Here is a 17,576-nt window from a genome sequence, read left to right as displayed (position 1 = left end):
GTATAGTATCCTCTCTTATCACATGGTATCTTTAGTCACTTTTAGTCATCAAAGATCTATTTTTGGCTAGTCTTAGTCTTGTCTTGTGTCATCTTGCATCATATTGTATTGTGTCATAGCATATCACCCCGTATTGTACTGTATCGTTTTGTGTTGTTTCATCTCATCGTATTGTATAGTCTCCTATCATATACAGTATAATATTGTATCTTGCTTTATTAATTAGTATAGTATGTGCCTTGTTATATGGCATGATATATTATAGTGTGGCATTGCATTGTCTTGTACATTACAGTATTGCCTAGTAGTACATGATATGGTATTATATTGTTTCATACAGTATCCTGCAGTGTTAAGTTTGACAGCTATTTTTAATTTTAGTCTTAGTCTTTTGATTAATATCTTTTAACGCTGGCACCCTGTAATGTAGTATTTTTTTTGTAATGTACTGTTCACATATTGTATAGTATTATACTATGTCTTACAGCATCATATTTGTTTTGTACGCATAGTTTTGCATGTTATCATATCATATACTTTGTATCATCCACCACTGCCCAATTTCTGCTGCCCCCTGGATCTTTGGATGTCTCAGGCTGAATCCCATAGTCATGCTGGATATTGTCTGTTTTTACATAAATGTTGTGATGACTACTGATTACCTATCAGGAGCTTCAAGTGTCATCCCGTTTCGTAGGGGGAGATTTCACCACGGTCCCTTTAAATTTCAAGGGATGTGAAGGCCAAGAAAACAAGGGGTAGGGGTTAAAAAATCAGATATTAGAGTGAGTCTTGCTGTGTGTTAAAACTGGAGTAACCCTAATGAGACATAAATACTGATTTGGCAGAAGACATGACAGTTAAAAAGCAGCACTGAGGGAAGGTCTTTGTGGATGGTTAACAGAGACGTGGTGTTTCATCTTCATAAGGGACCAACAGGACGTCTCATAAACCTTCTTTTACAGCCCTGTTAGGGGCACTGCGAGCCTGGCACCAGGATGTGATGTCATAGGAGGTGACCAGCTGAGCTGCAAGGTGCAGGGCTGCCAGATGAGATAGATAAATCTTCTTGACAGTTTCATACCGTGGCTGTCCCAGCTGAATATCATTTCAGTAGGTCATAAACAAGAAGAGACCACACAAATCATGTTAATTTTTCAACATCTATTGGTTACGTAACATCCCATAGATCTAACTTCAGGTTTGATAGATTTTAACGTGCTGTAAAGAATAGAAGCAGGTTATAAATCAGTTAATCTTCTTACTTAAGCCTTTCTTCTATTGTTGGGTTTGGCTGGATGACTTGTAGGAGTCAGGACTTTAAACTGCAGGTTGGCGTTTTCCTCCCAGCTACAGTATTTCTTTGAACTTGCATGGTGCATTGTGTCACCACCTCCTCCCTCCTCCTCCTCTTCCTCTCCTGTGAATGTTAATGACTGTCTGCACTCTGCAGCCTTTTCTCAGAGCATTGCAATCTGCTGCAGTGAACCATAGCCTCTGTGGTTCCTCAATGAGTATAGATGGATGAAATTAGATTGCCTTTGTCACTCTTTGTGAATGATGTGGCATCATGGCTTTTAATCAAAACATGGCATGGCACATTAAACAGTTGACCTTAAAATGATATTCTGGTCCTACCTCTCAAAAATAAGTTGTCATTTTCCAGCTCTATTAAGCTGAGGATGTCATTTAAAGTTGTTTATTGATGGTGTTAGATCTTCATTGACAAAAACTTGTATGAATGAAGACACCCTTTAACAAAGTTACTCAGCCATCATCAAATCAGATGTTAAAAAAGCTCTTCTGATGACATCTCAGCTCTTATTGTTGATAATTCACTACACTTAGTCTGTTCACATCGTTGGTCCTTGTCGAAATATCCCAATAATAGTCAAATGAATTGCCATTAAAATAAGCACAGATACTCATCACACCCTTTAGATGAACTCCAATGACTGCAGAGATGCTGTGCCAAGTCATCTGGGTTCATTAGCAGCTCAGAGTTTTCACTTCTCTTGGGAAATATCTCTTCCTCTATTAGATGGAGACAGACATTGATGGTTCCCTGAAGATTTTTCCTACAGAATTACTTGATTCCTCAGTGGCAACCATCTCATAGTGATATAGATGACCTTTGGAAAGATGGCTAACTTGTCAGGACTTTCACTTTAGTCAGCAGTTAGCAATGCACGAATTCAAAGCATAGCTTCTTTGTCCATGCTTTGACTTAGTTCACACTTTACAGTCCTACAGTCCCCCTTTTTGCATGCCAGTTTTATGCATATGGTCAGTAGAACTTAAATGCAAGTGGGTTATACTGCAATTGAATACAAGGAGGAAAGAAAACAATAGAATATGTCAGATAACAAAACCAAAATCTGCACTAAAGTGCAAATCACTTCAAAAGCTCATGCCCTATCAAGTGTAGCTGCCCAAGAAGTACCTCTTTACAATTATTAGAAGCCACCAGAGAGGTCGAGAGAAATATCTTTTTATAGATATTACAAGCCAAAAAATAAGGATTAGCTTGTAATGGGTAAGAAAAGTTCACCTAACAGGGCTGTATGCCAACTTTTTTTGCCCATAGTAGCCCGGAGGTTGAATGTCTTGCAGTGCAAACTAGGGCGATTTTTTTTTTACCCAATATTGCAAATTAATATGTGATTATTTCTTGAGTTCCTCATCTCAGGTGTCTTCCAACAAAAATAAACAATAACTCATTCTAAACTATAGCATACACAATATTAGATTAAACAAGGGCTGAACAATTTTGAAAGAATCTGTAATTGTGATGATTTTGACTCATTTTGCAAATTGGATTTGAACAGTTGTATTAAAGGGAATGATAATTTTATATAGTTCTTATATTTACCAAAAAAAAAAATATATATATATAAAAATTAAGAAAATATATATTTTTTGTACACTATTCCAAAAATATGCCACTAGAATGATTGCAGTGATATGAAATGCATAACGTATCTGTTACAAGGAAAGGATGCTGCTACCTTTGGTTCAGTGCAATTTTAAATTTCCAGTTTACACATATCTTTCATGAGAGGATAGTGGAAATTTAATTTATCTCTTTTTTTCTAAACACAAATGTAAATTTTTATTTATTTATTTATTTATTTTATTTATTTGTTTGACACAGTGAGAACAACAGAAATGTAAGACAAAAACAAGTGCATCAAAATGCATCAATAATTGATTAAGAATTGAATCGTAGCCCTATGAATCGTAATCGGATCAAATCAGGAGGTGCCTAAAGATTCCTACCTCTAATTTTAATGTAGCTCAAACCAAAAACTAAAGTCCTTAAAACACTTTAAAATGAAAGGAATGATGATGAGTAAAGAAGCAGACTTCAAGTTTGTCATAACAGTCAGAGTAGCTGAGAACTCCACAGTTTATTCCTGTTGTCCTTAAGATCATTGTCAAAAAATAAAATTACATAGGAAGTAATGTTCAAAAAAAAAAAAAAAAAAGTTTGCATCTGTGGTCAGCTTTCATTCAGACTCACAGATGTTGTCGTGAGATCTCACCGTAGTAATGGTAGTGTGTCAACTTAAACATTCCTATAAAATTTCCCTTTAATTCCATTTAAATTCCTGAAAATTTTCAAAAAATTTCCCCAAAAGTCCATGAAATTGAGAGAAAATTTCCCCAAATATCCAAACAGACCCTCTGAAATTTCCATGTAAAATCTTGAAAAAAAGTTGCAAGTAGATTTTCCAAATGTCCATGACAAATACCCTAAAAACACTTAAAACTGATTCCCACAAGATTTTTCATTATATTCCCCCAAAACTACAAATAGATTCCACAAAATTCCCTGACAGTGAAAGAAAATTCTATCTAAAATGAACCCCCTGAAATTTCCATGAAAAAATCCTGACAATTTCTAAGAACAACCCCACCCCAAGAATCCCAAATATTTGCAAATAATTTTCCAAATTTCCATGAAAATTCCAACAATTTTTAAGGAAATTTACCCCAAAAAATCAAATCAAATTCTCCAAAATTTCAAATACATTTCCCAAATTGCCATGAAAGTACACTAGAATTTCCCCACAAATTTCCCTCAAATATCAAAACAAATTTCCAAATCTTCTTGAAAATGCAAAAAAAAAAAAGAATTCTAAGGCAAATTTATCCCAAAACTTCCAATAGAGTATATAAAAATTTTCTCTTAAATTTCTCTTAAAATATAAGAAAATTTCCAAGTGTATTCCCTAAAATATCCATGAAAATTTCATGCCAACATTTCAAGCTAATGACTTAAACTTCAGTGGATGTTGTGGCCAATTATCTGAAAAATTCTACCAACAGAAATTCTGACTGTGTTGTGGGAAAGCTAAGATGTTATATACTAATATGTAAACAAGCAGAGTCTTAGGAGACTAATGTGAGTAATTATTTCTTCTTTGACTTTCTCATGTAGAAGCAGAATCCACTCCTGTTTTTAACCCTTTCCCTCATGGCTTAGAGAGTGAGTTGAAGTGTAGCATGTCCTGTAATACATCCAGATTATTTTGCTTTCCTAGCCTGGATTCACACATTTCATGGTCCTGCACATCAGTCTTAGGCAGAAGAATCTGGGATGAGGGGACCCAGTCAGAGAGGGACACTGTTGTGTAAACCAGGAAAAGGTATTTTGGGAGACTCCCAGACTTGCCTTTCAGCCTCAGGTGGTGAACTCTGCACCTCCCCTCGAACCCTTAAAAAGCAACATCTCAAATAACCAGACCGTAAATCATGCCCATCGTATATAGGTGGAGGATGAGCATGTTCTTGATTAAGCAGAGGCAGGGGTGAGTGTTAGAAACTGGAAGATACTGTGACCTGACATCACCTAGCTGTTATGTTAGGGGCTGGGGGGTGAGCGTGGAGCCAGGGAGCGCTGACATCTGTAGGGCAGCGGCATTTTTTTTGTAAATGGTCTTTTTCATGGCCATCATATCAGTTTCATCTACATCATCCCTCGTGTGACAGTTAGATAACTGAACTCATCACAAAGCAGAAATGCACATTGAAGCTCAGCCACATGTGGAGCACACACTACTTCTACTGTTAAAGAAAAGTATTCAAAACAGTGTTGTATCTCATGCCATGTAAGGATACTTTTATTTTCCCAGCATTCATTTGGCTCTTGGGTGGGAATCCCCATTTCACTGTCAGCCAATTGGTCCTAATATGTCACACATGCTGCATTCCTCCCCTCTGTGGCTTACTGACTGCCACTCCCTGCTCTTGTCACTACTAAATCTGTTGTGTGCGTGTAGCTTTACTGGAGCATTCTCATATTAAGAGGGCTCTACTCAAGTATTTAGCAACAAAAATCTTAATTGTGACTGTAAACTTTAAAGTCACTGCAGCACATGTCCATGTATGTCCAGATCAGGTTGCCAGTACAGTATAACTCAAAGTGTGCTAGAGCTAAACAATTCCGCTTCACTTTAATCAAAATCAGGTCCTCAGAAGAATCCAGGAAGCTAGATATAGTTATTTTGTGATTCATGTCTCAGTAGTATTCTTGTCTGAGAAGTAGAATTATCTCTGCAGCTTTTGCTCCCCACATATCTGGTGTTTAATTTGTGATTATAGTCAAAAATGGATTTAATTATATCCTCTGCGAAGCCTTTCCTTGAAACTGTGTTATCTCCAAAGCAGTACTGAAAAAGACTGATCTATTTTTACATTCATTGAGAACAATTTCTTTGCTGAAACGATCCAACGGAAGCATTTAAGCTGCAAGCTTTTTACTTGACTGCCCCCCTCTGGTAGCAAGACGAACTGCACTGCAAACATGACAGCATCTGTTTGAGACGTTTATCTCCCTCCTATCACAATGTATTCTGATGATTTGTGCTAAAAGAATAAACTAGAATGTGCCAGAATGACGATCACTGTCATGTCTCATTACCTCAGAAGCGCGTTTTCTTACTGAAGTCTTAAAAAAGAGGAATAGCTGAATGTAATGACCCTGCTGCTATCCATACTTTTTTTGCATCTCTTGAACCCTTGGCTTTTTCCTCTGAAGTCTGTTGCTATGACAACTCAGACCGGATGATGACTTGGCAGTATTCATTCTGTGAAGCAGTCTGGGCTTTTTATGTGTGAGAGTGCATGGAGGCAGACAGGCAGTCAGACAGTTATCCCTGCTGAATCTTCTTATCACCACCAGGGGAGGCTGAACAAGGATGAACAAATTAACTGCAGACTGTGTGTGGTGCTTAAAATGAACCCAGAGTGATAAAACGACAAAGCTGTAAAGCCTATTTAGTGTGCAAAGATAGGCCATATAAAATGAACCTTTGAAAAGCTATCAATAAGCAATTTACCAAAGAAGAGATTCCAAGCTTGGATTGAGGAGGTACTATTATTAAAATTGTACAGCAGGTGTAAAAATGTTACAAAACAGAAACTAGATAATTGAAATTGCTCTTTCCCCCTCCCTTCACTTTTTTCTATTTATTATGTTGCAGCATGATGCTACAGTCGTTTGAATGAAGTATTCCTCTCATTAAGCTACACTCTGTCCACTGAACTTCAGTTTTCCTTTAACCCTATTCTCCCAGTCCCTGCTGCTGAAAAACACCCCACAGCATGATGCTGCCACCACCATGCTGCACTGTGGGAATGGTATTGGGCAGGTGATGAATGATGCCTGGTTTCCTCCGGTTTAGAATAAGCCAGACAGTTCAATCCAGGTTTCATCACACCCATTTTTACAAATTTATTAAAAAATAAATAAATAAATAAATAAATATATATATATATATATATATCACAAATTGGGACCCTTTGCAACAACACTTTAAATTTAGCTCAGGTGCCTCCAATTTCTCCTAATCCTTGCTGAGTATTTCTACACCTTGATTGAGGCTACCTCTGGAAAATTAAATTGATTGGACATGATTTTGAAAGACACACACCTCTCTATAAAAGGCCTCACAGCTGGCAATGCATGTCAGGGCAAAACCAAGCCATGAGGTCAAAGGAACTGCTCGCAAAGCTCACAGACAAGATAGTTGCGAGGCACAGATCTCTATAAGGCTGCACTGAAGGTTCCCAAAAGCACTGTGGCCTCCATAATTCTCAAACAGAGGAAGTCTTGCACTAATCTTGCAAAGCAGATGGATTGTTAAGACTCCATGCCTGTCATCAGGCAAATCCGTGCAATGGATATATGAAACAGTCCGTCTGGCGTGTCATGTTAGTCTTGCACAACCAGGACGCTCCAAAAGCTAGTCGCCTGACCAACTTAAGCAATCTGGGAAGAAGGGCCTTAGTAAGAGATGTGATGAAGAATCTGATGATCTCTCTGACTGAGCTCCAGAGATCCTGTGTAGAGATGGGACAAAATTTCAGAAGGAAAACCTTCACCGTAGCCCTCCACAATCTGGGTTTTATGGCAGAGTGGCCTCTTCTCAGTGCAAGACACAACAAAGAAACAAACAACTGTAGCATCAGGCTGCAACATAATAAAACCTGAAAAAAGTGAGGGGGTCTGAAGACATTCTAAATTCACTGTATGTTTTATATCTTTTGTTTTTTATTCACTTTATCTTTGACAGCTCAGTATGAGAAGTAAAAATAACATTATGCTCAAATTCCTGTCTTGTCTCCCTCAGGGATCTTAAGGCGGGAAACATTCTCCTTGGGGACGATGGCTCAGTGCAAATAGCAGGTATTTCGCCATGAGGCAACACCACTTTTCAGCACCTGTCACTGTTGATCCAGATTAGGTGTGAAGAAGTACTGTGCAACCTGTTTTACCCTTGTTAGAAACGTCAAACTCTATTACTGTGCACAAGACCTAAAGTTAAAGAATTACATTTCCTTTACTGGCTTGCTGCATGCTTTTGTGTGTAAATTTGCCTCATTAATTTTCCCCTCTCTTATTCTTTCTCCAGACTTTGGCGTCAGTGCCTTTCTATCCACAGGTGGTGACATCACGAGAAATAAAGTGCGCAAGACGTTTGTGGGAACGCCATGCTGGATGGCCCCAGAGGTCATGGAACAGGTTGGTTGTCTCATTGCCTTATTTAACCTGGAAAAATGTTAAACAAAGAAGACTTTTAGATTTTGCTGAAAAAGTTTAAGAAATCTGAAGCCTGTAGCCAAAAGACACCACCCTCTCTCTGACTCAGCAGAAAAAGTCTGCTTAATTTCCACTTTCTCTGAGAAAGAACCCTTTATTTCCATGGGCACCCTCTACTTTTTAATTTTTGACCTTTTGGTTCTCATATTGATTTAGAATACAGATGTAGATTTCCTGTTCTAGTTGATGATCTATGTTTGTCTCTACAGGTTAGGGGTTATGATTTCAAAGCAGATATTTGGAGCTTTGGCATCACAGCAATTGAGCTTGCAACAGGGGCAGCACCGTATCACAAATACCCGCCAATGAAGGTAGGAGTATGATAAATCAGAATAAGCCTACTTAGAAATGTATGTCTAAAACCACACGTCAAATGCAAAGACATTAGCTCTGGATTTATTTATGTATTCCTTTTTGTCTAAACTTGTCCCTGTTGTCTTCAGGTCTTGATGCTGACACTGCAGAATGACCCTCCAGTCCTTGAGACCGGCATCACGGACAAAGAGATGGTAAAGAAATACGGCAAATCCTTCAGAAAGATGATCTCCATGTGTCTACAGAAGGACCCAGAGAAAAGGTGTGGATATTACTAGAACCTGTTCACACATGTGCAGAACTACTTAAAATTTTCCTGAAGAAATGCAGGTGGGCTGAAGGTGTAAACCAGAATTGCGAGCATTTTTCACTGACTTAATGTTGAACTTTTTCTGCTAATCCATTAGTAATGTTTCTGTGTAAAGGTGAGCTTTTTTTGTGAATGCAGCATGAAATGCAGGAAATTTCACTGCAAGTTTAGAGACATGACACCTGCATCATGCAAACTTCTGCTATTGCTGCACAACTGTTGCGCCACTGCTGCGCTCTTCAACTCTGCTTCAAACTGCTTTGTACTGTATTCTGGTCACTAATATGTTTTTCTAGATGTTGGTTGATATTGCAAAACTACAAATAAGCTCACTTACACCTGGTTATCAAATAAAGCAAAAAAACCGTGATAAAGCACATCACTTGGTTGCTTTTTCCAGTGTCTTGCATTTGTTCTAAACATTACCAGTGACTTTAGTAACATCCTTTTATAACATGATCTACCCTCTGAGGCATGCTCGCTCCGAAGTGGCTACTGAAAATCTCTTTCAGTAGGAGAAATTTAGGAAAGGTACTAAATTAAGGAAAATATAGGGGCAAATGTTCTGAAACTTGTAATAAGAGCTATAAAGTCTTATTGCATGTACATACAACAACACGCATTACTTTGAAGCGGCACTAATTGGATACATGTTGTCAAAGGAAATGTTGCTTTTTTCCCTGATCTGTTTAAAGCATGTCATATGTTAAATTGGATAGTTAAATTACAATCCAATTAACTTTTGCCCTCTGCCCAACATATATTTACATGTTGTGGAGCATTTCCAGGTTATCTATGATAAAACCTCTCCTCTCTCTGCTGCTTTCCAGGCCAACATCCTCAGAGCTGCTGAAGCATAAATTCTTTCAGAAAGCAAAGGTAGGTGTGTGAGCACCGTCTGTGCCTGAGCCTGAATCAGTTACACAATGAGTCAGCATCCTCCCTGTTTCACCAGTTAGGCTGGTTGATGAGTAAAAGTCTGAGCCTGCAGATCTGATCGGATTTCTGTGGCCCCAGTGTGACTTCTGTTTGAAAATAATCCGACCTCTGTGACTGTACCTTAAAGTTTCCTTAAATCAGGGAATTTTAGAGAATGGTTTATTAAAAAGGAGATTAGAGATAAACTCATAATATCCCGGCGTCTGAGCTTTTTATGCAAGTCAGGCTTCTTCTCACTCAACTTATCGTGTCAGACTTGAGTTGAGGCTGATTCTGAATTCCTCTTGTTATGGACCACATAGATTTGTTTTTTACAAAAGCTTGGATAAGCAGGGTAACTCCTGTCTCTGGCTGCCCAGCACTCACGGGAACAACTAAAGCGCTGGCTCAGCATGTCGTACCCCCAGATACAACCAGGTTGGTTTTTGGGACCTGCTCCTTGCTCACAGTGAGAGCTGTAGTACTACATGGGTACCAGAAGAGGGCAGACTTTGGTGTTGTTTAACAGCACTAACTAAGTGCAAATCAGCCAATATGATCAGAGTTGTGGATTAACCACAAGAGTTTGGTGGTCACTAGTGCTTACAAAATTTTACTCTTGAATGAATGTCTCCAAAATTAAGTGCTTCTCACTGATGCTTCCTCACAGCAGTTCTGTATCCCTTAGCAGTGACTGTTGTCTGTTTAATTTGCTCTTTATGCTCAATATTTGCTTTTAGTCAAATAAATTTCACCAAGAAACAAGGAAGAAACACTGCTACCTTTTTTCTTTTAAGAAAAGTAAAAGTACTGACATTTAGGTGCTCACTAATACTGAATAAGAACATGGATACTTATCAAATACCATAATAGTTGCTTGAATTATTTCAAAAGCTTTATTTCCATCAGTTATCCTTCCTCCCCCTCCTCTCGACAGTTGAGCAGTGTGCTCTTGTCCTGTCATCCACATTTATGCTAAAATATTACAAAGTTGCAGACATGTCTGAGCTTCACCTATCTACTCAGATAACAGATGTACAGATTAAGATACCAGAACAAGGGGCCAAAACCATGCCCTAAGTCCTTGTACTCGTACTCATAAAACATTGTTGATACTGTACTCTGTACCGTGGTAGACACTTTGCCGAATGTGCCTTTCATAGTGGACAGTTAAGTGGGCAGTTTGCCAAATTTTGTATTCATAGAGGACATTTTTGTCTTTCTCATATAGGACACTTAAGAGGACACTTTGCCAAATGTTGTCTTACACAGAGGAACTCAAGAGGACACTTCTCAAAATTTTGTCTTTCATGAAGACACTCATATAGGAACTTCAGAGGTGACATTGCCAAATTGTGTCTTTTATAGAGGACACTATTTGTCTCACATAGAGGATACTTTTTGCCTTTCATAGAGGACACTTCAGAGGACAATTTATAAATTTCGTCTTTGATAGAGGACACTAAAGAGGAGAATCTGACAGATTTTGTCTTTCATAGAGGAACCTAAGAGGACACTTAGCCATATTTTTCATAAAGGAGACTTAAGAGGAGAATTTGCCAAATTTAGTCTTTCATAGAGGACATTTTTCATCTCTCATAGGGGAACTTAAGAGGAGACATTGCCATATTTGTCTTGCATAGAGGAACTTTAGAGGACTCTCCACAAAATTTTGTCTTTCATGGAGGACATGGAAGAGGACACTATGCAAAATTTTGTCTTTGATAGAGGACACTTTTTGTCATTCATAAGGGACACTTAGAGGACAATTTGCCATTTTGTCCACTGAGAGGGCACTTAACAGCAGTGTTAATTTGGGCAGCTATTTTTAATTTTAGTCTTAATCTTTAGATGAAATGTCTTTTAGTTTTAGTCACATTTTAATCTTTTCTTCCCTTTTAGTTTTTGTCTAGTTTTAGCCGACGAAAACTCAAAAACATTTTAATGTAGATTTAGTCCATAAATATTCCTTAAATTTTAGTCTTTACTTTTAGTCCAAGCATTTTTTTTTTTTTGCCTAAATTTCGTATCAAATCATGGTAGTGTCTTCTTTGCACCCTGTCAAACCTGGGGTCCCTGCTCCCTGCAGCTGAGAGACAGAATAGATATAGCTGCATTGTTTTTTGACAGATTTACCCACAGTAGAGAAATATCACAGATTTTGAATGTCAGATGAAAACTACATCACATTTTAGTCTAGTTTTAGTCATTTGAGAAAAACTAAATATAGTTTTGGTCAGTTTTAGTCATCAAAGATATAGTTTTGTTAGTCTTAGTCTAGTTTTTGTCATGGAAAAAAGGCTGTGGATGAACATTTTTAGTCATAGTTTAAGTTGACGAAGTTAACACTGCTTAACAGGGCACTTTACAGTGTTTATCTACAGTAAGGGAAAGATGATGTTAGCCTCTCATTATATGAGAAGGGGGATGAGGAACATCAGATAAACATAAAACCAACTTTCAAAGTAGTTCCCAAAATATTTGTGCTCAGTGTCAGTGAGCACCCACATGGAAGTACTCGTACTTGGTCTGGAATGGGGTATCAGTGCATCGCTAACTCATAAGAGGCTAGAATCATGCCAGACAAAGATGTCAAGTACAGTATCTGCCATGTCTTCTGAGTAGTTGGGCTTTGTATTGACACAGATATGTGATACTGGTGTTGGTGTTGGTATAATCTCAATTTTCTGGGAAAAGCATCAACTTTAGACCTGGAAATGTCGAGTCTGGCACATTCCATGACAAAGTTGATATCAGAAGTCCTCCCCCTCTTGATTCTGAGTGGCCAGTGAGGAGGAAGGGACACTGAAGAGGGAGAGGGAGGTGTCCTAAAAGTTGGTGTAATTTCAGATCGGAGCACAGAGATTAAAAAAACGCTGACACAGAGGGGGTTTTGCACTTAAAATGCTAAAAACATGGAACTGCATTTGGTTTTATATAGAAAATGGGTGTCACTGGCACAAAAACAGCATAAGCTGACATAGACCCTTTAGAAATGATATTTAGTGTTAATATTTTCCAATAACTTGGGAGCCTTGATGGACAAAGCTGGGTCATCACAGAAAGGAGCCATTGTTTTCATGGCCTGAGAGAGCAAAACAATTAAGACTGAATAACAGGCCTCAGAGGAAGCTAAGCTAATGACTTACTTTAATAGAAGGAATTTAAAGTGACAGCCTTTTCTTTCTTTCCTCTGTTAACAGAACCACGAGTATTTACATGAGAAGTTACTTCAGAGGGCACCCACAATAACAGAGAGGTCGAAGAAGGTAAGAAGGCAAAAGTTTCACATTTTCACTTCGTTTTTTGATGAAAAGATGAAGTAAACTGTGTGGGTCTTTGTTGTCAGGTACGTCGAGTGCCCGGTTCGAGTGGTCGTCTGCACAAAACAGAGGATGGTGAATGGGAGTGGAGCGACGATGAGCTAGACGAAGAGAGTGAAGAAGGCAAATTAGCTGTTGCTGCCTTAAGGGTGAGATAATGCACAGTTTGTATTTCCCCTCTCTGGATTCTTTTGTTATACTTCACACATCTCACTTTTCATCCCTGAAAAAAAGTCATTCTCATGTCTGTGCATTAGCATGTCTGTCCATTGTCTCTTCACTGAGTCTCCCGTGTTTGTGTGTATGTGTTCTTGGCCAAGGAGCAGCAGGTGAAGCCTGTTAGCGCCACCCGGCGACAAGTGCGCTTCTCCCTCCCACTCGAGCTGCCTGCGTCCAGGGTTGTTCACATGTCGACACAATACAGATGGCATTCCCCTCACAAGGAAGGACTCTCTAGGAATCGCATGATTTGTAGAAAAGATAGGAAGGAGATTATAGGAAAAGGTGGAGAAACTGGCACATGAATTTTATTTTTTGAGGGCTTAAATTTGGAAAAGCCTGTGAACAATTTGTACAGAAACTCTAGTTAATCTTTACAGCTCTAGATCAGGTGTCATCTTGACTTTGTGAGTGACAAACTCATTTTATCAGATGAGATCTACAAATAGACAAGCTCTTATCTTGCAGATGTTGCAGATAAGCATTTTTTTCTTGTGTTATGTAACTCCAGATATCCAAAGATGGCTTTAATTACCAAGCTGAGAAATGTGGCACTTTACAGCATCATTTACTAGTATAAGTCTGTGCCAGCGTTTCCACTAGACTTTCTTGTCCCTGGTCAAAATGACCAGTAGTCCTCAAGAATTACAGCCATTTAGAACAACTACCGGACATTTGCTTTAACAGTATTTTGCTACATTAACAGCAGCAAAACGCATAAATCTGATATTCTGTGATACATCGATACATACAAGTCTGTGCTAAACGGGACTGAGGACACATTTTTATTTCCAGACCTGACCCAAACCCAGACAGTAACCAAGCCGACAGTAAACCTGAGTAATTATTACCCTGTTATTACAGACTGGTAGAAATGTACACATGATTAGACCCTGGAAATGTCTGCACAAAGACTTTCTCTTATTTTTCTTTGTGTAGGTGGTTTAAAGTATCAAAATGAAAGCTGCACACTTTTCCTTACACACGCAGTCAGATACACAATATATGCCCACGTTAAACTCATAAAAAACAACAGTAAGCTACACATAGCGTCATTAGCCTGTTAGCACATTGGCCACTATCATAACTTTGCAGCTTACAACAGCCAAATACCATCCTCCACCTACAACAACGAAGCATCCAAACACATAACTCCCCAGTGCTCTGTTAACTGGACACCACATTAAAACTCTAGATTTCAAATGAAAAATGAGTCTTACCATCAGTCCTCAGGATGATATAACTGTATAACTGAGGATTAGTCATAGGTAGTTTATCGAAGTCCATTGCAACTCTGCCCAGTGTAGGCCTCTCTCTCTCTCTGCTGCTGCATCGGTGTGTACGATGCTCAGCTGTACAGTTCCCTTTGTTTCAGCCTTTCATTACTCGCAATGATGACATACTCAAATCCCTCCATACCACTGATGATATTAAGCCTTTGGTTAACCAGGAAAACCTCACTTAGATTAAAATTCTGCTTCACGAGAAAGCTCTAGTCAAACTTTCCCTGCATAGTCCCCAGCTGTACTGAGCATGTGCAGAGAGGTAGATTTGTTTTGATGTCATCGTGCATACATAATTAGCCATGTGCTTGCCGTCTGAGGAGATAAACAACCCCAGCACCGCAGGACAGTAGATTCAGTAAGATTAGGCTACTTTTAGTTTATATTAAAGCATTCTCTCGACATATCTTCTAGGTTACACAAAATATGATATGTAAGTATTCAGTATTTACCGGTTATATTTTTATCTGCCAGACTTCCTCCCTTTTTACCGGCCAATGACTGGCAAATGCCGGCTAACAGAAACTCAGGTCTGTGCATGCTGTTGCTCACATGCAGGAAGAATAGGCCAGCATGTTGCCAGTTTCAGGAGCAGTTCTATTGTGGAGTAAGAGCTTATAAACACAGACATTTGTCCCTCAGGGACGTTAGCTGATTTTGCTAACACATTAGCAGGAATCTTGGTTTTGTTTACCTATCAGCCCAAACATAATGGCTGACTGTGTTATTTAGTGCAATCCAACACAATAGCTCTGCCATAAAGTCTTATTTATATGAAGCTTCTACCTTTGTTTTCATGATAGTTGTACTGTAGATGTATACTACATTATTGGAGTCAGAGTGTGGTGGTGGTGGGGGATGCTGGAGTGCATTATGTTGAAAGTGCTCCTAATATTTTGCTTCTCTCATATGACTTATGTAAGAGGATAAAATAATATGAACACCACTCAATATAATGCCTTATAGTACATCATCCCCAGGACTCGCCCATAAGTGTGCCTCAGCTTTAATATGAGGTACAATTATAACCTTTATTACAACGTCAGCAAAGACCTGAAAAGCTTTGTGTACAGGTAAATAGAATATATGATCAAGCTGTTGTGTTAGATTGAACAGTGGGTCATATTGTATTGCAAAATTCCTGCAATTACTTGTATTTGTGGAAAAGAACATAAAAATTATCAGATACAACTACTTGAACTAAGTTTTATTGGTCAATGAGTCAAAATGGACGTTGAGGACTTTTATTAATTGTTTAAGAAAGAAGAAGTAACAGACTGCTTTAAAGGGATATTTTTGGGATTTTTGAAGTTAGGTTGTATGAGGTACTTGGCTATAGTAGTAGCATTGGCCTCCAGTGATTTCTGTGAAAGTTGATCCTGTGGTTATTACGAGCTCAGAGAGATCCACTGCATAGTGGCTATAAATGGGAACATTTTATGCACTTAGTTTAATGACATTTATGTAAAAATGGGCTAAGAAGTTATGTTGGCTCGCCTGTAAGCAAAGAAACTTCATTTGAAGGTTTTGAGCAGGAGAGATCACGAGTCACCTGGTGTTGTTGGTGTGTAAAGTGCAAACCCATGCTCAGGATCTCTCCTGCTTAAAACTTTCAAGGAGACAAAATGGAAGGAGACAAAATGCCGAAAAAGCTGCATCTTAAATTAGTGCCTGACACAGAGGTTTTTTTGGGAGAAATGAAGTGCTTTGTATGTTTTTGACACAGCATAAGGGCGAGCCAACATATTTTCTTGGCCCATTTTTACGGAAAAGTCAATCTGCGTCGATAGAACATTCCCATCTATAGCAGTTATGCTGTGGATCTCTCTGAGCTCATAATAACCACAGGATCAGCTTTCACAGAAATCACTGGAGGCTAATGCCACGACTATAACCAAGTACCTCAAACAACCCAAATTCAAAAATCCCAAAATATCCCTTTAAGGGAGTATTATTTAACCAAACTTGAGAGTTACATTCCTGGAAGCCATCTGTATTTATTTTTCTTCTTTTAAATCCCTTTTATTTATACTCATGAAATCACATTTAATCAATAAAAAAGCATATTGATTTTCTAATCATATCAGAGATCTTCAATTGATTGATCATTCAACAATGAGTGGAGAAATGAAAACTTGATAAAATCCCAGCTACTTTCATGCTGCTTTATCAGCTGCTTGATGCAAACTAAACATCAAATTCTCACACCATTTTAACTATATTAAAAAAAGCTACCTTTAAGTGATGTGTTTTCTGATTCAGCCTTCTCTTATTTGTTTAAGAAGACGCGTATTGGCATACGATGGAGGATGCTGCACACCTCTGTGTTATCTGTGTGTTACATGGATTAACACAACCTCCTATATATGGATTCACTTTTCGTGTGTTTCCACCTAGCAGCCTGGTTCACTTAGTTCTGGTATGGCAGTGGTTCCCAAAGTGGAGTTGGAACCCCCCTGGGGGGTCGGGAGACACTGAGTGGGAGTCACGAGATTCCTTCCAAGAAACAGAGAACATTTTTAAAATGGTTTTAAATTGTATATTTTTTCGATTTCTGTAGAAATATATGCATAAATTTGGTTCAATTAAAAATAAAATCATGGCCATTTGTTGACTTTTATGCTAAAATCAAGGTCATGTTTAAAAAGTCTTGCACATGATTATTCTTGAATGTGCATGGCTGTGTTCAACTGTGCCACAACCAATCTTAGGGATTGTGTTCCCCTGTCTTCATCCCCGTTATTTTGGGGGTCGCGGGCTGAAAAGCTTGGGGACCCTATGGTATGGTACACAATTATTTGCATTTCTACTGTCAAAAGCCCAGAAAATCACCAGAATACCCAACAAGGCCATCCTCCTTGTGGGCACCCTTCTGTCTGGGTACCAAGGGTACCTATCTGACCCCAAAGGGTGGAGCTAGACTCACTGCAGTCTCCTGATTGGTCAGAAGAATCAGGTTCACTTCCAGTTCAACAGCTGTAATAAGAGAAAGCTACAATACGTGCCTTGTTTGCATATCCTGTTGATTTTGAGGGAGTGATTTTGGCTGTTTTTCTTTGTGAATAATGTCAGTAAATGTCAATAATGTAGCAAGCAGGGCA

General features: G+C 38.6%; 1 protein-coding gene across 1 annotated transcript in view; it reads left to right on the top strand.

Annotated features, from left to right (window-relative positions):
* Positions 1-17,576, top strand: part of oxsr1b (oxidative stress responsive kinase 1b) — an 83,526-nt gene that overhangs the window by 52,135 nt on the left and 13,815 nt on the right. The window contains exons 5-11 of the mRNA XM_041814081.1: positions 7,638-7,693; positions 7,920-8,029; positions 8,317-8,418; positions 8,551-8,684; positions 9,563-9,611; positions 12,854-12,919; positions 13,000-13,122. Of these exons, the coding sequence (XP_041670015.1) occupies positions 7,638-7,693; positions 7,920-8,029; positions 8,317-8,418; positions 8,551-8,684; positions 9,563-9,611; positions 12,854-12,919; positions 13,000-13,122 (640 nt within the window). The remainder of the gene's footprint in view (positions 1-7,637; positions 7,694-7,919; positions 8,030-8,316; positions 8,419-8,550; positions 8,685-9,562; positions 9,612-12,853; positions 12,920-12,999; positions 13,123-17,576) is intronic.

The sequence above is a fragment of the Cheilinus undulatus genome, linkage group 19 (genome assembly GCF_018320785.1).
Source record: "Cheilinus undulatus linkage group 19, ASM1832078v1, whole genome shotgun sequence".
NCBI classification, from domain to species: domain Eukaryota; kingdom Metazoa; phylum Chordata; class Actinopteri; order Labriformes; family Labridae; genus Cheilinus; species Cheilinus undulatus.
This window is presented reverse-complemented; position numbering and strand designations above follow the sequence as displayed.